The sequence below is a fragment of the Anomalospiza imberbis genome, chromosome 13 (assembly GCF_031753505.1).
Source record: "Anomalospiza imberbis isolate Cuckoo-Finch-1a 21T00152 chromosome 13, ASM3175350v1, whole genome shotgun sequence".
Lineage (NCBI taxonomy): Eukaryota > Metazoa > Chordata > Aves > Passeriformes > Viduidae > Anomalospiza > Anomalospiza imberbis.
In genome coordinates, this window is record NC_089693.1 from 14,862,230 (window position 1) to 14,887,329 (window position 25,100).

A 25,100-nucleotide genomic window follows, 5' to 3' on the forward strand; every position below is an offset into this window, starting at 1 on the left:
TGCTATATATTCACGTTAATTCATGCAAATAATCTGTTTAAATTCATACACACATATGTTGCAGATTCAATTAAAATGCTTTAAGTGTTCTGGCATTGTGGATTTTTATAGATCAATTTTGATAAACCATGGTACAAGGGGCACAGAAAGATGTGATGAAAAAGAACATTGTTTATTATTTCCATTACAATAATCTTCTTCTCCACCCTCTAAAAGCTGACTGATAGGGCAAAGGAATCAAAAGGAAGGAATGCAGTCTAGATACACGACGAGAAGCTGCTGTGCCTGTGCTATGTGGCATCAGCACCCAGCTACCAGAGCAGTGCCATCCTGCCCACTGTACTTGTTAAAGACACTCTTTCTGGCAGGCTGACTGAGCACACAGAATAGAATCAATCCCTGTTATTGATCAGCTGCATGAACAGTGGGGCCAATTTCTGTTCTCTGGACCTGCCCCTGTTGGCAGATATGGTTATTTTAATGGGTTTCCATTGTCTGCATGCCCTACAGAAAGAACCATTTGACAGGTGCTGGAAATGTGGCATGACTCCAAGAGGTCACTCAGGCTGTGGGCTAATGTGGCCCACTGCAAAAACTGTGAACTGTGCTAGTGAAATGTGGCCACTGAAGGATGTACTGCTGCTTGCACATAATTGTTTTAACACCACTGTGAACTCTTTCACCTCATTATTTCCAAGAATTACCCTCACAGTAACTTAAGGGGTGTTATAGCCCCACTGATGCATCAAGATTAGTGGCCTGATTAGTTTATTTACAATTCTTCCTATAATATAAATCAAAGCCTCTAGTGATTTTGTGGGGAGAAACAGTTGGTTACTGCTTGCCTATATGGTACAACAGAAAGTCAGCTCTTCATTGGCCAGACAGAAATTTATATAGAGTAAGACTTTTTATTATTTCCAAATTTCTATAAATTGTCTAGCCTATATATCTCAGGTCTAGTGGAAATATGAATAGGGAAACAAATTTATGAATATAAGGACAAAAGACATTGTGTTTACCTAAACCAGCCACTTATCCAAATGTAACATCACTGACAGAATTACATCAAAATGTGGATGTTATTTTTGAATTATGCGTCAGCTATTAGAGAAATTTCTTTGTTATTCAGACCGTATGCATTACCCAGCGTTATCAGAGCAAACAAAACTGAGAGCTGCAGCAGAGATGGAGCTTCATGAAACCTGCCAGATGAGTGACCAAGAAGGAAGCCTTTCTGCTGAGGAGCAACCGAACCAGTCATTCAACAAATACAGGTTAAAATTATCACTGTCGCGATGTTTTTAATAATCACAGCATTTCCCATGACTTAATTTCTGTATTAGTGAAGTACAGAAGCTTTCAAGGCTTTAATTGCATTTGATTTTACCTGGCATTTGTAAAGTACAATTCTGCTTTGTATAAAGAACATTTTGGATGTTGATTTTTGAATGCTGTTGAATGCTGGGAATCATCCCTGGTCTTTGCTACAGGTATTCAGTCGTGATGCAATGCATTGATAACATTGCTAGTCTTCAGTGTTCAAGGGCTAAGTACACATGCAGAATAATATTTTTCTCATACATTTTCTTAGAGTGTGGCAGACAGCCTAAGTTAGTATCACAGTTTCTGTTATTTTTATTTACTTTCAGATGAATAGAAACTGAGGAAGACCTATGTAAGAACAGCATGTAACCTGATACATGCTGTGATACTGGGATTTAAGTCCCTTCTTCAGAGATTTAATATAAAAAGAGGAGAAATAAAACCTTGGAAAATCCTAAAATGCTTCATTTTATGTAGTTGCTATTCAGTTCCAGCATTTGCAGTTGTGTGTTTGGAGTCATGCTTTGCCTAATTTGATAAGGAATCTAGCTGAGAATAGACTACAGCTCCCAATAGCTCATTAGCTGTTAAGAAATTCTGTCCAACTAAGAGAGAAACATTCTGAGAAAAGTCTTGAAAAGTAGTTAAAAGCTGTCCTGTTTGGATGTGCCAGTAGCATATTAAGAGTAAATTATGAAGGCTTTAATACCTTTGCATGCCCAGGTTAGTTTTGTTAAGTTGGAGCTAGTGACTGGATTACATTAGTTTTTAGAAATGTAATAAAATTAATGACTGTGAAATGATTGTGAAACAATTGCAGTTGTATGAGGTTGAACTCATCCTGAACAGTAGTGAAACATGAAATGGTAATAGAGTAGGAAGACACTTGGTACAATACAGTATGGGCCCAAATTTTACAGTATGGGCTGATCTCTACCCACAATTAATGAAATCCCAGTCAGAACCCATTTTTCCATAGACATTCACAGGAGTTCCAGGAGACTTGTAGCCATTCACTATCTGAATATGTGCCATTTGGATTTTAAAAGATTCATTTTGTAGCACTAGTCCTCTAACTACACAAAACAAATCACTTACAAAACCAAACCAATTAAGTAGTGCCTGCTGCTAAAGAATCACTTTAGGGAAGTAATAGACAAAAAGGAAATCTTTCCTGACGTCAGCTTAGGCTGGAAATACCTGATAACTCAAAAAACCCCAACCAGATAAAAAAGATGGCAGTGTTAGTATTAGCAGAGCCAGGTAGTGTCACTTTAAGATTGTTGTATGTGTTCTAGCTTACAAGAAGTATATGGCACATTGGTTCTGCATACACCCTGGAAGAACAAAAAACCCCAGTGCTGGGGCTATTTTCCCTCTGTGGTGTATCAGTGTTAGATGTGGAAGTTGGTGTAGTCCCAGAACCCACACGGCAAGAAGGGAATAGTCCCCTGTATTGGAAACAGAGAACTCGATGGAAATACAAACTGGTGTGCAATAGCACACAATTTACTTCAGCACCAGTTCCTGCCAAAAAATCATACCTGGATACCAGGTTAAAAACGCACCAGTCTTTCCACACCTTCAGTTCTATCCTGACACTCATCTCCTCCATCCAAGAAAAAAACATTGTGTAACTGTTCTATTTCAGTTTTTCCTAAGTGCCACACCTGTGTCAAACACCATCAACATGGGACTTGCAGAGATGAGTCTCAAGTGCTTGTAACAGTTTGTGGAAAAGACAACCTCACTTCTGAAGACAAGAAAACTGGCAGCAAAGGAAATATCCTGCATATATTGTGCAGAAACTCACACATTACAAACCACAGTTGCAGGGTCCTTATTAACAAGGCAACCTGTCAGAGACAGAAAGCACCACCCATAAACAAAATGGTGCATGACTACAGTGGGCATAAGGACAACTAGAAATATGTAGCAGTAGTTAGAAAAGATGAGTAATAAACATAAAATGGAAAATAGCTTCCCTGTCCTTGCCTCAATATTTGTATATTTGTAAATATTCTCAATCCTTTGCATTTTTTTCCCAATGATAAAAAATGTCAGACACACAGATAGTCTAAGAATGAGAAATTTGTCTTTGAAATAAATAGCAAAGTTCCAGATGATGTTAGTGAGAGCTAGAGTACTTTGATAATACAGATAATAACAGAGGTTCCACAATTATATAGTGATCAGTAAGCTATGTGTTTATATCTATGTTTAGATGAGTATCAAAATCTTATTACTGCAGAATAGATGGTCTGGGAAGAGCAAAATTCCCTCAGTTCTAAACAACAGGGTGACCTTGTTAGTTAAGAATCAACCAACTACAGCCATAACATTGTCAGCCAGTAAAGCAACTTGGGCAAAACCAAAATAAAACTAAGGATGCAAAAGGTGTGCGAAGTTTTAATTTAAAGGTGAGACCCCTAATAAGGATAGCCCACTCTACATGCAGAATTTCCCCTCTTGAGACAGCTCCATGATTTCAGATGAATACAATAAAAATGTGGTCTATAAAACAAGTGAAATTGGGTAAGTTTGAGGTTTGCCTATTGTGATTTGGTTTACAACTTTTCAGGGCAAGCAGCTTATCTACGAATACCCTCACAAAAATACTAGACAGAAGTACCATATTGCATGATTTCTGCAAGTCAGTGCTAAGGATATGTTCTTGGTCTGGTTTTGGGCCAGAAATAATTGCCCCTGGTCCTGTTTGTTGTCGTCTCGGTACCTTCTTTCCCAGAATATCCTCTCCAAAACAAGGCAATCTCTATTAGAATAATGGATGGAATTATAGGTTGGGTCAGTAATTGCCTGAATATGACTCAATTAGTACTGTTTTCAATACATTTTTGGTGTGGGTTGTTCTTGTTGTCTTTTGGTTTTTTTGGTTGGTTTGTTGTTGGGTTTTTTTCTATTTACTTTATCTCTCAAGCATCACTGGACAGTTGGTGCTGGTCCTATGAAAATCATGAAGATAACATAAAGAAAATAATTATTATTTTCCTTGAACTTTCTGTTTTCTCCTTTAACAAAAGTTTATATTCTCCTGTTGACTGAGAACTAAAATGCTGAAGCAGGTAACTCTCAGTAGTATTAATAGTAAATATAGATGTTTCTTTCCCATGTATTAAGAAGAGATTATGCTACAAAGGCTGTCAAATAAATTATCAGAATAAGTAATATCCAAACTGTGAAAATCAGATACTATTTTTGTAGTTGTTATAAAACAAGCCATCCATTTTCACAATGCCAGCAACAAGAGACTTTTGCACACAGCTTTTCCATTTTCATGTAAATGGATTGTGATTGTGTGATACATGCTTTATAGTGCATGTAATTAATTAATGTTTGAAGTCTCATTTATGGATTTCCTACTTTTGCTATAATTCTAGAATGTCTGAGTTCCATTGTAGAATATACCTTTCTGAATCTATTGGAATTGTGGCTTACAGCTCTTAAATAAGTTGAGTTTCAGCTCAGTTGGTTAAGAAGTTAGCTGAGTTGGTTAGAATAAGGTGCTAATAACCCAGCCAAGGTTGTGGGTTCAATCCATGTATGTGATTGCCTTAAGTCACTTAAGAGTTGGACTTTATGATCCTTGTGAGTCCCTTTCAACTTAGAATATTCTGGAAACTGTCATTTGGAAATTAACATTTTGCACAGGGAAATAAAGCTTATGTGTGGCGAAACTTCACTGCTAATTATAAGTTCTATTGTAAAGCTGACAGTCTTTGCTTTAAATAACAAAAAATAATGTGTACAAAGCATGTAAATAGCACCTATTCAGAAAAAGTGCAGAGCTAGGCCACAGCAACAGATTTTTATGATTTTTTTTTTTTGGACAGCCATATATTGGCATCTGACACCTCTAAACATCATTACTAATTTAGGTAGTAGAGTGTTTATGTCATTTTTGCATGTGTTTTGTGTTCCTTCAGAAACGTAATAACAATAACAAGAATAAAAAGCATCAACAAATGCAGCATTTGGCAGTTAATACTGAACGCCAGTACTTGTCTCCAATAAAGCCCTGTTCAGTGGTGCCACTAGATGGTACTGCTCCACAGTACAATTCCTGGGCTCCCTATTTGAAATTTGAAATTATAACTGTGAATGAGTATTTAGGATTGCAACAATAGCATAATGACTTGTTTGCCCAGTTTTCCTAGACACAATACACACACACACACACACACAGATGCAGAGGATACACACAGGACGTTTAGAAGCATTTCTTGGTTTGATTTGCTAGCATTAATAATGAGCCCATGTTCCTTATCAACCCATACAAATGTAACTTTGATGTTTCAAAGGCATAGTGGCAAATACTTCCTTTCCTTCATTGAATATGGCAAACAAAATTCAGAGACTGTCTTCCCCAAGAGGAATAAAGTGCACCCAAACACAAACCAGTGAAGAGTATGAGCCCAAATTCAGAGATATGATAATTCTCACACTTCAGGAATTTTGAATTCCTCGCTATTTGGAGACCTTCATACCCACATTCCACATGCAAACAGCAAAGTTAAGTGCACTGTAGTGGTAAATCAAGCCCGTGAAGTCCAAACCAAGTAAAAAAACTACAGCTATTCAAACATCTAGGTTTTATTTGTCTGACTATATTCACTCACCTCCAACAAATTAATATATGTTTCCTTTTTTGCATGTTTATGAAAACAAATGATATTACCACAGACTTTCTACTCATCTTCTACAGTTTCCCTACTGAACTGCTGTACTGGGTCCTGAGTACTGGGTCACAAGGCTGTGTACTGTTAAACTATCTGTGCTCTAAAACACTTTTTCTATGTCCCAAAACATTCCTTTAGCAAAGGCTATTAGTGTCTTACCTTCTGTATGAAGTCAGACTTCTGAAGTTCATTCTTTCTTATGTGTGTCTGATCACATTAATACAGGGGTCAAATCACATGACAAAGAACCTAAGTCTGGACTGCATATAGGAAAATCCCTTTTGAGAAGACGTCAGTTAATGTAGAATCTTGATGGAGATCACACAGTCCTCCACTGCTGGGAAATGCCAAACAATCCCCTCACTTCCTGCCCAGTGTGTCAGGCACAGAGGAAGGCACACAGCTGGTTGATCAGCTCTTGCTGGAGTGCAGATCCCAGTGCAAGGGACGGAGCACAGCACAGAACTGCAGATGATTCTTACACAGGAAATCCCACCCAAGGGACCACACAGCTCCCCAGCACCTTTACAGACCCACGCTGAACGCCACATTCCCCAGCACCAAGGCTTCAACCACATGAGCACTGGGACAATACAGAAAGGAGTCACCGGTACAATTCTGCAGGGGATTGTTTTTTCCTAACAAACTCAAAAATTGATTGGAATAAGATCTTAGCAGTGAAGTGGAAAAATTTGCTGAGGATATACATTTACTCAATGTGGTTTTGTGTGAGAGCTGTGCACAGAACTGTAAATGGGTCTTAAGATTAAGTGACTGGTTAATAAAATGGCAGAGGAAATTTAGTATAGATAAATATGAAATTATATACGTGGGCTAGTGTTCTTGGCCTTATGAATAAAGTGATGAACTCTGAGTTGCCTGTTACCACTCAAAGTGAAAGTTTTGGGTTGTGACAGATAGACATTTTCATAAAAATGTCAATTCAGTGCACGGCACCAATCCAAAAATACAAATGTTTGTTAGGAAAGGAAAAAGAACAGAACAGGAAATAAAATTATGCCAGTGGATAAAGCCACAGTTTGCTCACACCTGGAATACTGTGTGCTGCTCTGGTGCTTGCACCTCTTATTTTCCTACTTCCAGTGCTTACTTAGAGAAGTAGTTAGTCCTCAAAGAGGTTTTAGGATGTGCTTGGAGTACAGAGCTCCTTAATGAATAGTCATGCTTTTCTCCACATCTGAGTGACTTGGAGGGGCATTGGAAATAGAAAAAAAGTCCTGTTCTCCTAATGAAATTTATGTGGGAGAGAAAATTCTCATGGATAATGCACCTCCTTGTGGATAGTATTCTGCAAGAGAGGATGCACTAAGCCAGCGCAATCAAGGATCAGGAAAAGCAACCATTTCTTGCCAGCAAATACTGAGACAAAACCTTGACTGTCTTCCTCCAAACACCTGCTACTTGGCATGCCCAAGTCACTGCCAGTACTCCTGCTTTGAGGGTGCCATCTCTAATTTTGCATGTATTTTCAGAGCAAATGTGTTTTGCAAAGTGGGAGGTAGTACTATAGGTAACATACATATGGAAAGGTTTTATTCAGATTATGCCTGATCACAGTTGTTTATTGAGGTTTAAGAGATTAGATTTTGATGAACCAAAGGACTGCACTCCTTTGTGTCTTTACCACCTGGTATTTTTATGACATGCATCAACAATACAAATCAGGTGACAATATGTAACAATTGCCACCATTGGCTTGGGGCTGTTGGCATCACAGCAGTCATGTCAAGGTCAATTCGTCCAGCAGCATTGGCTTATTTGACAGGAAGCTGCTTATCTCAGTTTGGAACCTGGAACAGATTAGCCATGGCTATAGACAGCAGAAGAAAGAAGTGTAAAAGAGAAGTGAAGGAAGAAAAGAGAAAAGGAAATAAAGAGTTGAGAACAAGTGTCTTTCCCAAGTATTATGGGTATTTCCGCTTTAGAAATACCATTTTAGGTACTCTTCAAACTCTTATTTTAATTTCTTGCAATTGTTGACACATTTGCAGCTATCAGACTCTGTAGTTAATTGTACAGTATGTTATATTAAAGACCAGACTCTTTCTTTAGCAACCTGCTCACCTCAGGGAAATCTACATTTCCTCTATATGAATTGTCACTTCAGTAAACTGCTCCCCTTGCTACACAAAATGTAAAATATGAGAAGTTCTATGATATTATGGATAACTAAATGGCTCTTGTGACTGAAGTAGCAGTTGCTTATGTAACTACACTTTTACAGAATTTATTTTTTTTCCACAAAAGATACCAACTGTGGCAACCATTACCATAGCAATGCATTATGTATGCTTCCTCAAACAATATCCCATGTCTCAAAATATCCAGACCTCACTTGTCTATTCTCCCTGAATTTTGCTTTCAACAAAACCTAAAAGCAAGGTTTTGGCCTTGAAAACATTTTTTCTGATCCTTGGATTTCCCTAATTTTTGGCTTTTACATTTAATTACTTCAGTCTCTAACTTATTTTTGGCTATTCTTGGCAAGGAATGCCCAAAAGACTGTTCTTTGCATCAGAAAACATCAGAGTACAGTGGTATTCCAGCTAAATCGCACCCTCTGGGAGCTGTGATGGGGCTTCTATATGCATCTTAGGCCATCTCTTCAGTATCCAGGGGAGCCTTTTCCAATTTCCTTTGCTTCCCAGGTACAGTTGGCATTGTTAGAGCAGACCAGACACAGACAGCTGCATTTCCAGCCACCCAACAGTCTTGTTTTAAGATGACTCTTCCCTACTCTAATGGTTTCCTAAGGGTTTTGATACAGGCTAATGGCATGGAAGTGTCAGGTTTGAGAAGGGCTGTGTGAGGGATGAGCTGGAGTTGGCAGTGTGCATTCCCACTGGCACTGTGCTCATCCATCACTTGGGGGAGGTACAGATTCTTGATGTAATTTAATTTACATTTAAACCCGTCTTTGAGTAAGACATCATAGCACAATGACTGCATCTTAGTAAGATTTTCTCACAGAAGCCTTCTGTCTTAAGACCTGGCTATGCTTAGGAAGATTACCTCTGTAATATTAATAACACATTCTTTGCTACTGCCCAGCCCCAACAGCACTGCATCATAAAATTGCCATAAAAATATTTCTTATATGAGTGCTGTTGGCATATGCTCTGCTTGCATACGGAGGAAAAAATGCATTAAACTATATGTAATACCATAATTTTGACCTTTTTGTCATAGCAATACTTCCATAAAGACATACTTAGATTGTAAACACTTCTAGTCCAGAATAAATCTCTGTCAGTGTCACCTGGGAACTCCAGGCATTGAAATCCTGAAGTAACAATAGCACCAAGAAACAGTCAGTTTATTATGGGGGCTAAAAAACCGTTGTTGCTTTTGGTATAATTTCCAATATACGTATTTAGTAAGTGTTTGGGAAAATTTGTGTTGTATACAGCATGAATAGTCTTGCAAAGGTCAGCACAAAGTTTTTAGAGTTCCTGCAGTGAGAGTATGTGTAGCTCTTTGCTGTGCAAGCTAATGATTTCTCAAGAGGCAGAGAGCTATACACACAATCACTTAAAGCAGCATTTCAATTAATCAAATTACTTTTCTTTTTCCACGTCTTTTAAGACTGATCTGGGAATAAAGCAAAGCATTAAACTGAGAACACTTTTATACAAGTATATTGACCCCAATGGCCATTCTTCACCACGTTTTTAAACCTAAGTGGAATGTGGAACAAACAACCACAAAACTGCAGTACAGGCACTGCAATCTTCAGGATGTTTCATAATGCCAGGAGAAAACTGATAAATACAGAAACAGAATAATGAACTGATTTTAGAAGGAATAATCATCATTTGTAACCAGTGTTCAATTTAATGATGCATTTAATGATTTTTGAGACAGCTATACATTAGTCTATATTGGCAATGCAACACTTGTACAGAAATGGCCCAAATAAATCTTCATTAATAGAGCAAAAAGATTATTATCTTCTACTTACACATTTTTTATGATGTATATATCACAGCCAAAGAAATGATCTTCAATGCTTAGATTCAAGATGGTTTCTTTCCACAATAAAGTTTGCATCACAGCTTGGTTTCACTGGTGTACGTTGAAGAAGATTTTTACCTCCTGTTTAACCTCATTTACTGACATAAGTAAACACTTGGGAAAAAGTCCTAGGGTAATAACATTCAAATTTTGGGTTTTCATTAAGGAGTTTAGCATCAAAAGTACTGCTTGTATTTTAAAACTCTTACTTTATTGGAGTAAGTAACCATGATGGCTTTATTCATTGGTTTGCATGTTCATTTATGGACACATTTATAAATGAGATGGATGGAATTGCCTGCAAGTTAATTTGGCCTATTATCTTTATTTCTAGATTTATAGGTACCATGGGAGGAAAAAAAGGAAAAGTACTTGCTAGTAATACAGAAAGTTTAGTAAGAACTGGTGGTTGGTGGTCCAGAGCAGCCAAAGTATTATGATGCAGAAAGAATCGATTGGAAAACTCCTCTCTAATACTGTTCACTGTTCTTGATACTCTATCCCAGAAAAGTAGAAAAAAAAATCAGTAAGAACAAAATCAAAAATATGAGGCAAAATATATTATTAGTTTAATAAGCAAAGATACCTTTTTATCTGAGCCCTAAAAAAAGCACTGTTTGATTCAGACTAGAGATTAGGATAAGGCAAAAGGTAGGTAATGGAGGAGATGAAACAAACAATTAGAAATATTTCTTTCTATTTGTTCTGTGACAAGGCAAAATTAAGTCTGAAAGAAAAATCATAAGTAATCTGTAGAATTAATTGCCAGCATATATGATCAAAACCATTAATTTAATGGGATTCTGAACTGGATTTTATTTTTGCATGAGTAAACAGGCACTTCTTTAATCTTGCTAACAGTAAATTTCATTTCCCTACCATATTGTAAATGAACTTCTATCAGAAGAGTGTTTAGAAGAAACATCTTCTAGAAAGAGCTTACTCTTACTGAAGTCCAAAGCTAAGGCAGCTGTGCTAAAACACCCTACAAATTCTCCAGGGCTGATGCAGGAAAAAAAAAATCTGTGCTACTCTGCAACATCCGCATTGCTTTACGAGACGACTAAAACCAAAAATGCAGATTAATAGGATAGCATATGAATGACCATAGCCTGCTCCATATTTGCCAACATAACCCTGAAGAATTCCAGAATTCCGTGAATCCTTGTCTACTGGTTCTGCTTTCTATCAAGATTTATGTTTCACTGTGCCAACTACTCCCATGGCTTTAGTAAGACACAATCAATCAGCTGTCCCAGGAACCCTTTGGTTCTTTATGTTCACTGGGTCGTATCTCTTCTTTTCTTCTCAAGGCTACTTACTCAACTCTAAATTAAAGTAGTAAAGTAAAAACACTGATTGGGAGTTTCATATTTTTCTTAAATTTATAATGTCCCTAAAAAACAATTATGTGATTTTGCACAGAAAATAAAAATACTTTGACTTTTCACCAGATTATATTTCAAAACAATATAGTAACGTTTAAATTAGTTATTTAATGTTAAAAATTAAACACTTTTTGTCCTAGCATTACTGAATAAGGTTTTTTTTATGATTTAAATACCACAGAATATCTTAAATATGTTTTCTGATAGATCTGGGGCAGCAAAGCCCTTCTGGACATTTATCTCTGAAATTACATTGAGAGGAATAAACAGCTGTCGGGAATATAAATGCTAACTCATCAGAATGCTGACTCAGTGCTGTAGAAATCAAAATATGTTCATCTACTGCAGAGGTAACATGTCACATACCAACTAGTCGTATTTTATCTTGGCCAACTATAAAACCAGTTGAATAAAAATGCCTGAACAGGGGAGTGGAAATCAAATTACAAATGGGAATAATTTTAAGTTCCTTCTAAATATCTGCCATATGACTGTAAAAATAGAATTTTAGAATAGTTAGGGTTGGAAGGGACCTTTTAAAGGTCATCTAATCCAAACATCACTGCAGACCAGGTTACTCAGAGCCCCATCCTGCCTGAGCTGGACTGTTTCCAGAGACGGGGCATCTACCACCCCACTTGGCAACCTGTGCCAGTGTTTCACCACCCTCACTGTAAAACATTCCTTCCTTCCATGTAATCGAAATCAAATCCTCCTTCTGTTTAAAACCATTGCCCCTTGTCCTAGCACAACAGGCCTTGCTAAAAAGCTTGTCCCAATCAAATAACCCCAAAAGTAAGCATCACAGTCAGCATTTGTTTGTTGGTCACCTTCAGTGGCAAAACTCCCTAGTCTTCCAGGACTGAAGAGATAATTCAAGAGACAAGGATTGTCTCTTGAATTATCATGTGATTTAAGGTCCACTTCTGCTTTCTCTGCAAGTAATAGAATTTCTTTGTTTTGTTGAAGCAGGATTTAGCAATGAAGGGCCTGAGTCCTATGCAATGCCACATTAAATGCTTAATGTCCCATTAGAGAAACTGGTCCAGTTTTGACACTAAGGATGAGCTGAATTCTAGTGACTTTTTGCACTGAGATTTAAGAGTGGAAATCTGTTACAGGAGAAAATGATTGTATTTTACTAAATATATTGATGATCTGCCAACAGATGTGAGAAGGTTGGAGGTTTTTTTCAATTTTAGTTTTGGTAATAAATTCTGTTAGGAAAATAACTGCTATGTAGGCATTATTTCAGGACTTTTTGTTCAGACTAATTTTACCTTTGATACTTTGGGTCAATTTTCTTGACTTCAGTTGAATCTCTGTGTACTCTGTGGTGAAGATTTTGGCTCAGTCTGGAGTTTTATCCAAGCAAGTAATTACCTGAACTAGTATGCTTTTCTGGTGGAACAAATTGCTTTACATTTAATGCAGTTCTTGCTTAATATTTCAAAATTGTATATACATGTGAATGGATGTCTATATATTCCTAAAACCATTTCTAAAATTGCTGATATTCCCTTTTGTATTTCTTCAGTGATCTGCATCTGGCACTCTTCTGCCAGATATCAAGGTTGATAGAAGGCATCACCCTATATCTCATAGAAGAATGAGTACCTGGTTCTCTGGATATGTGCTCTGCCATAGGTCCTGCAGCAATGCTGCAAAGGAAGAATTTGCTTTTCAAAAGTATGACCCTGGGCATTACTCAGCAATGATGGCTGTCAAAGGGAAAGAGCAAAACACAGCAAAAAAAATTATTCTGAAATATGACATTAAAGCTGAAAAGTCTTTCCACTGAAAAAACCCACCCCTCTGTAAAAAGAGAATCTAAAAGCAGAAAATCTTAAGCACTTCACACAATGAAATCTTTCTAAAGATAAAAGATGACAGAATAGAGCTCTATTACTTAAAGAAAACAAAATATTCATAGAGACACACTACAGCACAAAAGTAGAAACTTCCACTTTTAATTTTGTAACCTCAAGCTTAATTCCTTTATTTGTTTCAACTCTTCAAGCAATCAGAATTTCTCAAGTCAGAATCTTTCCAAGCAGCTGAATTTCTCTGCTGGGCTCCCTGATCCTGTGACATCTTTGTCATGCCCAAGTTATTGTGCAGTTTCACTAGGGAGCCCTGGTTCTGCAAAACCCAATCCAGAGGCATTGTTTTATTGCCCTAGGTAAAGCAGTCTTGTTTCGTAAACTGAGTGAAATTTTCCCTGTACTGGCATGTTAGGCCTTCTGGTTTCAAATCATCCAGCTGTTACTAATCTGTTATGTAGCTAGTATCTCTTTGTGCTGTATGATCTTTGAGCAGCCAACATTTCTGCATATTTTTATGCATCAACATGCTTAATAACCTGTAACATAAAATACACATGCAGATATTATAGAACAAGACTGCAGCTTGAACCTACTTAAGTCCACATCTACTTCTGGTTTGAGAAATTACTTAGTCAGGGTATTCAGTTCTGGACATATTTTGTTAAAAATCTGTGAAGCATCTTTTAGTTACTTTAATTACCATAACTTACAATTTTTACTTATCCTTAATATATTTAGTCTCCTCATTTAAAAAAAAAAAAAAAAGGATGAACCTCCCTTCATATAATTTTCTTTTCCATTTTTTTAATTTCTATAGTCTTAAATGAGAAGGTTAAAAGGAACTTTTTCTTATTACATTCATAGTTACAATATCTCTGATCTTGCCTCTTAAACTTCCTGACTTATGAAAGATTTGGTGGTTTCAGAGGTGGTTATCTCACCCAGACTTTCACATCTGGCACTAGTATCAGCACAGAGAGAAATAATCTGAAGCAATTTAACCTTGCATTCTAATTCCAGCTTCTGTTAACAGCCTTTCTTCAGCTGTTCTACTTCCAAATTAGCTTAGGATTTCTTATGTCATGGTAGTTCTAATCCTTCTAGTTAGAGACATGTTATCCAGTGGCAGCCCCAGGACCAGATTTGCATCTTATCTGCAAACATTCTTCCTGCAGAATTCAAGAAAAACTATGGATTTGTGTTTATTTTATATTAGCAGCTTCATTTTAATTGCTGCTATAAATATATGTGTGATAGTGGTTTATTTCTGAAACTGATTTTTACCTTGAGCAGTCCTGCAAAATTTAACTTCATTTTTGCAGAACTGGCCCATAGCTTCTGATCCTGTAGTTTAGCTTTCCTGTTTGTATTTGACAGTAAGCTTTGGATTTGCTACCAATCTCGGTGAGACAAGGCTCCTCTTCTCAGAGCACTGCCTGGATTACACAATTCTCTTCCATCTTTCCTCTTGACTTTCTACTGCTCCTTTAATTTACCTCTTGCAGTTGTGAAACTATAGGAGTTTCATAAATTTTCCAGGCTCCCTCAACCTTCTGTTGTGAACTTTCTGTTCTGACTTTCACATTCTCTATATCAAGTTTATTCTCTATCCCTTTGGCAATCTGGTCTCTCCTGGGAACATATACCTTGGGAAATTTTACCCTGCACAAGAGCAGTTAATGACTGCCCAGTCTGAGCTCTTGCACTTCCATTTGAGACTCTGGAGTATGCAGTAATGAAGCCTGATTAAGTATGGTTGGAACTATGTGATACTTCTGTACAATAGAAATACAGATCGAGCATCATTATTTGGGATCAGCTCCTCAAATAAATCTGCTGCCTTAGATCTTTCCTTCTTTAAAAGCAATTTTTCTTTAAAACAAATGAGTATTTTGAATAGGAAACAAGGTTCATACTCACTAAGGTCTGACTCTAATCTTTTTGTGATAGCTGTCTTTAAATCCAGCAAACAAAACTCTGTGTTAAATCAATGTAAACTCTCTGAGTAATAGGACTGCCAGTGCCGCAGGATAATAAAAGCCTGGCACAGAGACATTCCTGTCATGGAGAAATGTTTGGTTGTTGCATTAACTAATAACAATAGATGAATAAATCAGTTTGCTTTTCTTCATTGCCAACTTGGTAGACTGTGATTAAGTTCTCTACTGCTGGCCATTTTGAGGAGTTAATTTTTGTCTTATTGGCTTATATGTCTATTTTTCTTTTGCCAATACAATCCTCAATCTATTCTTGGGTCTCCATAGACATCTCCCTATAAGTGTTACACTTGTTATGAAGAACTGTGCCAGAACAGCCACAGTCTCCCTTGGGAGGCATTTGATCATTCTTTTTATCTAGATCACTTAAAATCTTCAAAGACCAGCTGTACCTGGGTATTAACGCTCTTTCAGAACCATATGTTTCCCTTCTGCACAAAACCCATTTAAGGGGGACACTTACATAAAAATCTTGCTGCAAATCATTGCTACTTGCTCCTTCTGTAGGGGATAAAGGATAAGGGACAAGTGGGAACACATGATTTTAATCAACCCATGGGGGACATAAGAAAGCCTATAGGACATTTAAACATAGCTAGATTTTTCCCCTCTCTTCCTCAAACCCTCCCCCAGAGTAATGGTAAACACTGTCTGCTAATAACCCCTGCTTATTCAGCTAAGAAGAAATACAGCTAGTACTTTTGGAACCAGGCACAGGTTTTTTGCTTGATGTGTTTCTCAGTTGCAGAATTCAGAATGTTATATTACTGTGCTATCTGTTGCTACAGGCAGCATACAGACATATGATGGCTGCCTGATAAAGAAACATTAGATTACACATTTAGCCCACTCTGCAGAAGTTTGAAACATATTTTACATATGGCTTTGGCCCACTGGTTTCCTCTACTTTTCATAAGCAAATATGTCATTGTTATTAGTAGAAACACAGCAAAATAAAGGTAATATGCAGCAGGCAGGCACAAGAGGATCATTTAAGTTCAATTTCAAAGTTGTCTGATTTCCTGGGTTTGTTAATCCCTTTAGTATCATTCTCCTATTCTTCATGTGAATTTCCTTAAAACTTTACAAAGTTATTACTAAAACCTAGGTGAGAGGATATGTATTCCTTCTATAAACAAATGCAAAAAAAAAGGAACAATCTTTATAAACCCCATGTAAACCTTGTTCATACAAACAGATCTCAATTATATGGTTCCATTAATTATTCAGAAGATTACATAAAACTGGCATGTGCAAATCAGGTGAGGATTGCTTCTTTTTTCTCTGGGTTGACAAGAATAAGTAAGAATAATTATATGTACCACAGTAACTAGAAGTGTCTGGTAAATACAGTGAAATTATAGAATGAAAAATAATACCTGGGGAGGGGTGAGTTTGCTTCTTCCAGTTGTTGGCTGTATGTCAAATGCACAGCACAATTTATGAGTAACTTCAGCATTGCTGCTGCTGCAAAAAATGGAAGACAGCATTGTCACTTTGTGTAGGTAATACAAGATGAATTTGTTCTTTGTAAAACACTTGCAACAGACTCCAAAGAAAAAATCAGCTTATGATATTGGAGAGGGAAACATCAAAAAAGAAAGCACATCACAAGCTAGCAACAAATGCCATGAAAATGTCTCAAGATGTCTCAATATGGGGCCTGCAGAAGAAGCTAAGATGAAATCTACAGTGCTTTTATATGGATTGTTTCCTTACTAGTCTCTTTCTATTCAATGCTAGCCAGAAAACATATGAGGAACCAGAATGTTTCATCAAGAAGAAGAGACTATGAAGATTGAGATAACATTTGTAGCCAATTCCCCCAGAAATTCATCACTCTTGAGGCTGGAGCTACTCACCATTATACTCCTTCAGAAATGCTCATATAAGAGATGACAGAAATGCAAATGAGATTCTATGCATTATATTTAGTTTTATCTTATCATTGTCACTTAGAATCTTAGCTATGACCTTGAATTTGGTTGTATTTGTAATACAGTTCACCAGAGAGAAGCTGAGCTTCAACAGCATCAGATTTGTTATGAGATGTCAGATGTCTGCATCAAGTAGGATGACAAGTAGCTGAGAAATTACATTGGTGCTACCTTAATCTTAAATCCATCAAAACAAAAAAATTCCTTGCAACCAGAATAGCATCAGGATACTTATGTAGAACCTTTTTTCTTTGCTTCTGGACAACTCTATTCCACTGCTATGCTGAATGATTTTTCTTAGTGTGTTTTCCAGCCATTAGAAATTTTTCAGATTTGAGTTGTATAAGAGAGTTTAATGTTTAATTCTGGTAGAATAGCATTATCTTGTCAAAATTTACAGAAGTCAGTAGGAATTACATAGATAAATACCTTTGATCAGGTGACCAGGTAAAAAGGTGCAATTCAATGCTGACAGCTATACTTTCAGAAGCTGCAGTAGAAGAGATCATTTTAGAGCAATGTATCTTACTCAGAGATGTGATCATATGAAATTACAGGAAGGCAAGAGCAGAGTCTGTTTTGTTCACAGTGTAGATATCACAGTAGTAACATTTCATAAATGCTCAAGACAGATGGTATGTGTGTTTTTGGCATAAGATAACCAGAAACTTATCTATTGAATGGAGTGAATCCAATATCATGTGATCCACCTTCATCTTTGGCTTCAGGTTCACAGGAAACCTTCCCTCTGAACAGTTGCAGAGCTTGTGATTTATTGCTGCTGTCACAGTGATGTGCACAGATCACCAGACTGAATGTGTTTTGCAGTGACTACTTGCAAGTGTTGGTATTTTTGCTTTGTTCCTACAAACACTATGTCTTCTGTCTTCTACAGAGATCTGTGTTTTCTTTTAGTGTCAGTGTACTCTGGTACACATTCAAACTGGCAGCACTGAAAAATGCTATCTCCAACCACTGTGAGGTCGCTCCCAATAAGTGGAATATCATCACTCTTGGCTACATGAACCCATAAGAAGTTTGATTTTGTTAATTCCATTTGAATATTCACTGCTGTTTATTTGTTCTGTCGTGTGGTCACTCCTTAATTAATTCTATTTGTTCATCGCTGAGGTCCAGCAAACTTTTTGAGGAAGAATATCACACTAGATTTGTGTGAGAAATCAGCTGGTTTTCTTTAGAGAAGTTCTCCGGCTTCTGTAGTGTTTGTATCTTTCACAAGGGAGTGCGACCAATGAAGAGGTGCTTTAGCTGCCTGGGCACAGTCTGGAAGATAAGTGCAGTGAGTCTGAGAATGTCCTTGATCATTATCTGTTAAGCAATGGTCTTTTTTCTGTGTTCTGGCTTTCAAATCTCAATAGTATTGCAGATGGTTCTGAGGAAGAGGTTGCACTACTGCAATAAAATGAACAGATTTGCTGAGATGTTCAGGGTGCCAGGAGAGATGTCTATTCATGGCTCTTATAGTTAATCTTCAAAATTTATCATTTGTACATTATTAAAAAATTTTCAAAGAAACCACACCAGTGTTTTATTTTCATTTTTGTTGCATCCCCTCTTGTTGCTACAAAGTCTGGAGAGCCAATGAATAGTTCCAAAGAAACCACAGTACTAAGAACCAGACTGTTTCCTAACTGCTTGGGTGCTCTTTACATGCAGATGGTGGGCAAATTGGTTAGTTGGCAAGAGAACAAGTGAGCTCTCAAACCTGCTAGTGTGTAATGAGAAAGAAAAAAGTAGTAGGTTACAGTGAGAAGAGTAATTATCCTGTAACTGTTAACATGGTGCATGCTGCCATTGCAGCAGTGCAGATCACAGCATGACACATCTCAGGACAGACACAATCCAGGTCACCTTCATGAAATCACTTGTTAGAAATACTGTTCCCAGCACTCACCAAAATGTGTGGATTGGATGATGCTACCAGACCCTTACATGGTATAAATGATCACTTCCAAGTGGCCTTGTTATTTTATGCCAGCTGACCCCAACATGGCCTTTCTTTTTCTTTCAAAGCTCCAATGAAACATTTTAAATAATTAGAGGCAAACAAAGGGAAAGGACAGAGAGTATACTGAAATTTAACTTTGTTTCATATCTTTTACTAATTTGTTTTTGAAACAAGATAGAAAGTAGAGATATTGCTGTATCAGAGAATACTAATGCAATGATCAATTTTAAATTGGACATATAAAATGTCCAAGAGTATTGTACAGCCTTCTGGTTTTTTAATATCTAAAAACAAACAAGGGAAACATTATATAAACCAGAAAAATGTTACATAAACTGTAATAACAGCAAAAGCTAAGTCTATTTACATTACCAGAAAAACCTTGCCAGTGCATTATTTGTGTTATTCTTCTGCTTAAAACCAGGTGCCTGACTCACACCACACCCCACAACTCAAATCCAAAACTTTGTGCTCTCTTCTAAGGGGCAAATGGCAAATTGCTTAATTACCCCCATTTTCTCTTTTGCTATTCATGCTTTCCCCAGGATGGAAGGCCTTATGCAATTTGATAGTGTAACATCAGGAATGCCATAAAGGCAGTTTTATTTTTATACCGGGAAAATGAAAAAAAAATTGGTCTACTGACAGCAAATTTGGAGCCAGATCATCTATGCCAAAAGTAGCAATAACTGCAGTGTAGAAAAGAAGCTAGAATTGATTGTGTCTTCTCTAAAGCAGAGGACAGAGATTTGCTTATTTGATATAAAAATCTGGTTTATAGCAAGATTGTTGATCTGCACATGAATTTTTATTGTTTATAAATAACTAACTAGAATCTAGAAAAGTCTTGACACTGGTTAGTAAAAGACAGATGAATGTAAAACCCTTATGTATTCAATGCAGTAAAAAAATGCTTGACATTCAAAATCACGTGTATCTAGTATTAACAGATCTGTTTTTTCTTTCTATCATATTAGAGAGTCTTGAAGGAAACTAAAAACTGTTTTATATTCTTCATTTGCATACACCTGAATGAAAGACATATGTTAAATTTTTGTCACATTGAAAATATTGGTACAAATTAATATAAAATATTTTTAATAAAACAAAGTTGAATTGGGATACCCTGACACATACTGTCTGAAGTAAGGCTTTCATAAATTGAAACATTTCAAAACTTTGGCTTAAGAGTTCCTTTAAGCTGATTTTTATCTCTCTCATGTCTTACTTTTTTTTAATATATAACCCCCCTTCACATGCACATCCTTAATGGGAGAGCTCTGTCTCACTGGAATGTTATAAGTGCTGTTTCTCAAAGATAAAAAGTCAGTGACCAAAAGACCAGAGCTTGCCAATTCTTAGCCACATGAATAGTTTTTGTTCTTGCAAATATTCATGCTGGACTTCTGAAAGCTTTGTAGATGCACACTATGAGCCAGTACTGCATTTTGAATCTCCAGTAGGATAGGGTGCCATGGCACCAGGGATGGCATCAGCTCATTACTGATGACAGTAAAAGTGACATTCTAGGAAACAGCCCTTTACCCCACTGGGTTCAGGCTGATTCTTTCACCACATGGAGTCCCAGATACTCACAAAAAAAAAAAAAAAAAAAAAAAAAAAAAAAAAAAAAAAAAAAAAAAAAAAACACCCAAAAAAACCCCAAACAAACAAAAAAAAAAAAATCCCTGCAGCATCAAAGCTTTTGCTATTACATTCAGTATAGTTTGAGTTAGCTTTTTTAGCTTTTCATTTCCTAATTTTCACCTGTTAGGCTTCATTTGTGTATCTCATGTTTTATCATCTATGAGAATGTTATGAGAGACAGGTATATAATAACAGTATAATCATCTGGGAAACAGACCTGGAATCTGAACCAAATTTCATGTAGGTTTCCCTACACTGAAATTACAGGAACATTTGGGGTATACTAATATTGATAAATATTGAGAACTTAGTTTCTTCATCTATGTTGTAAAAATCTTGTTTATCACTATTTTACCATTTTTAGTTTTTGTTTTCATGATATCTTTTATTTGGACAGGACAATGAAAAGAGTAGCTTGTAGTCCATCATTTAAAAAAATTGTTTCTTGTTAGTTCCACTTCTTTCCAGGTCACAAAAGAATAATGCTTGAACAATAATAATGTTTTTGGGTTGAATTGTTTTATTAAAGTTGTGTAAAAAAAATCTGATTAAAATCAGACTTAGCATGATTTTTAAAACATTTGAATAATTACCATAAACAATATCCTTGTAATGAGCACCACTGACATTTTTTGTATTCTTTTCATTGTAGATTACTGTATACTTGCCTCTAATGATAGCAAATCCTATTACATTAATTTTCATTGTACTGCTAATCTGATTAAAATAGTATAACGTTAACAGTCATACACATGATAATGAGAACAGCTTTACACACTCTAAGCTTTATACACTCTAATGAGAACAACTTTCTTCTTGAAAGTGAAAAATGGTTTTCATATTTGTAATAATTGTGCAAATACACAACTAGAGATATAAAACTGTCTTCAACTCAGATTATAAACAATTTCAATACATTCAGGAAACATCCAGGTAACCTTCAGACTTATAGCTCATGAATGTGGAAACATTCCTATCAGCATTTAATTACAAATATAAAAGATGCTAAATAAGGCTGTGAATTTATAAATTTCATATTTATAGTCTTGTAAATAAATTACTGTTATACATTTGTATTTATAACATAAAGACAATTTATAAAATTTGGCATGTTTATAAATTTTGGCAAGAGAAACACCTTACATTTTAGTAATACTCTCTGTCATTTTGATCTGCTTATCCTGATGTGTACAGGTTGCGTGCACAAAACTCACTATTGAACTGAAAAGGGGCAAGGTAAGCAGTTTTTCTAGACAACTGAGTACAACCACATGAATTAGTCCTAGTTCCAAATTTTTCACAGTGGTTCTATAACACAACTACCACACCAGTTCAGGTGGCCATATTTCTTTGTCAGCCTGTGATATTCTGAATTTTTGTTTTTCAGAATTTTACACCCTTCCTCTGGGGAACAGTAACTATCCCCTGCTTTTCACAATCTTTTATTTTCTTTGAACTGTTGTATGCTTGGAGACTTGCCCATCAGACATAGCATCTAAAAATGAAAGCTATTAACAACTCTACATCCCAAAATCATAGCAAGGTCTGATCACACCTCACCTCAGAGTTACAGAGCCTCCTAGCTCTACCAATACACAGTTAGCATGATTAATTAATTAGATCTTTGTTTTGCAGATGGCAGTCTACTCCTTTGAATCTTTTTTTGGGAAGCAATGTTACTTACGTTTTTCTTTGCATCTCAATTGAAATTGTATGCTTGGTGATTTCTTCCCTCCAGTAGTTTTCTACATGAATAAGCTGTATCAGAGAGCACTAATGGAATTCATGCATATGCTCATTTTTTTCTACATTAAACTTATTTTATCCTGTGAGAGGGTCATGCTTGTCAGGCATAATGTGATATTTGGATAATTTTGACTTCGGGTGGTTTTGTTTTTTTTAAAGATTAAAATCTTAGCATTACAAGCTTGCAAGGAAAGGGCATATCTAAAACCACTGGACAGTGGCTGTAAAGTCCACTTTGGTCTAGCCTGAATTCCTCATTTTAATAGTATTCTTATTTCTGCAGTAACTTAAAATGTGCTTGTAATAGTATAAAGCAATTCCACATCAGACTTGATAGAACAGCACTAACACTATTTGTATGGAAAACCACTTCTAAATATCCTAACTGTAGTGAAACAGGGATACTTGCTTGCAAGTTTCTTGTAAATATTTCAATTTCTTCATCTAGAAAACCCTTTCTTCTTGATAATCCACAGTAAATTTATTTATTCTGTGAATAAATTCTCTTAAAATAATCTCTTCTTCTGAGAAAACAAGGTGAATATTCTTTCCTTCCAAAGCAAAATTATTCACCTCTTTTTATTTTGGCAGCCCAAATAAATGATCAGGATGAACAGTTTCAGAAAATACAAGCTAGTTTTAAATGACTGTGTCAGTTCATTACTGCTCCCACTTAGGCCCACCTGGGCCACCAGTCAAGCCAGCATATCATGAAGGCACTTCAAAGAAATGTGAAAACTTCCCTTTGTGTACATGGTCAATTATGTAGTAAAATGCCATAGGAAAATTCCTTCAAGCATTTCTGTTTATTTTTTATGATGGTACTGTACGTATCTCTATACATATATTTATATAATCTTCACTTAACATGTATTTTATGAAAAAAAGCAGTAAGAGACAAGTAAAAACCCTTTGCATTATATTCAATAAATACATTAATGTGAGTACAAATAAGCCTCAGTAGATCAGAAAAAGTCACAGAATGATGTATTTTAAATGCAGTTAGGAAACATACAAACACACACTTTTTGCTTACTTTTGTGGAGGGAGAAAATAACACCAGAGTCATTGCATTTGACAAACTTGTAGATTCTAAGGAATTGTTTTGTCTTTGACAGATATGATTCCTCTCTTTTTCCTTCTGGAAAGAAAATAGAAGCTGTAACAAGTTTACAGATGACAGACTAAAATAGCAAGGAAGTTGTTACAGTAGCTGTAATGGAAATCTTTATTAATATTATTACTATCATTGACTACCTATACAAATTCACATTACTAACAACTCCTGCAGAAAAAAACCTTCCTTAGTAAATAGGAACATTTTGACTAAATTAGAGAGGGAGATCAGTCAACTTATGTCATGTTTTAATGCCACTGCTGTATTCTATCAGTCTGCAACTCTGCCACTTTTCCAACCGAACTGTGTGATTAAAAGATCTCAAGTAATTTTTAATACCATAAAACATGACATATCAAGATTTTTTAATCACTCATTGGAGTTAAAGTCAGCAAGGGGAACAGGTTCATCCTAGAAGTAAACAAAATGTTAATTCTTCAGCATACATGGTAGCACAGTACTGAGAACTATATGGAACAGATGACATAGTTTTATTAAAAGCATCTGTTATATGCACAGTACAGCTAAAATTAAGACTATCCTAAGATTCAAATAAAAAAAGTTATTTAATATTCCAAGAAACCGACAAGTTTATTTAACATTTGATTTAGTTCTAATAAATTTTGCAAACCTAAAAATCAATGCAATTGAGTGCTTGAAATGTGCCATTAAGGTCTAATCTGCCCTCAGAAGTTGCTGATGCAACCATTATGTTACTAATAAAGATGCCAGTTATTCTGGTAAAATTATTTTTTTTATCTTTGCCAAACAGTAGCTTATACAGGTTTGTTGAACAAAACAAGCTACATCAGCAAATAAAAAGTATTTTTGCTTGTTCACCAACACAGCTATGCCAGTTAGAAGTGCAGTTTCTTTTTCCTCACACTCTTGAAGAAAAAAATTGAAGTAATTTAAGCATAGCCAAGACTTTAAAAGTGCATTTCTATAGTGTCTCCATAGAGTCTTTTGAGTCAGACCTAAATTTCCCCTCATCCTGTGAGCACAGTCAAAACTGACACAGGTGAGAGTTTGAAAAGGATGGCAGCTAGTGACAACTGGCACTAGAGGGTTGTGGCATGGGCTGATGATAAGGGGAAAGCAAGATAAGGTTCTCCAATCCCAGTGACAGGTGTACTGAAATCAAATCTAAAGTCTGCAGGGGTAGATAATGCTGCAAAATCTTGCTTTGCACTCTCTGGAATCTCGCATTTATGATATCAATATTGAGATGGAAAAAATGAGAGGCACAACTTGGGATGAAAATAGCTTTGGACCACAATTACACTTCCTCAGTCTTAGCAGCTGATGGGAGCTCCTAATGTTCAACTGCCTCAGTGGCACCCTCTGAGTTGCAGTGAGTCAGTCTCCTGCTGCTGACAACAGCCTAAAATCACCATAGCATGGGCGAAGACTGG

At 36.2% G+C, this 25,100-nt stretch overlaps 1 protein-coding gene across 14 annotated transcripts in view; it reads left to right on the forward strand.

Moving 5' to 3' along the window:
* Positions 1-25,100, forward strand: part of TJP1 (tight junction protein 1) — a 206,846-nt gene that overhangs the window by 18,981 nt on the left and 162,765 nt on the right. For all 14 annotated transcript variants that reach the window (XM_068204130.1, XM_068204133.1, XM_068204127.1 and 11 more), the window contains one exon: positions 1,133-1,277. In XM_068204130.1, coding sequence (XP_068060231.1) covers positions 1,138-1,277 — 140 coding nt within the window. In that variant the 5' untranslated portion in view covers positions 1,133-1,137. The remainder of the gene's footprint in view (positions 1-1,132; positions 1,278-25,100) is intronic.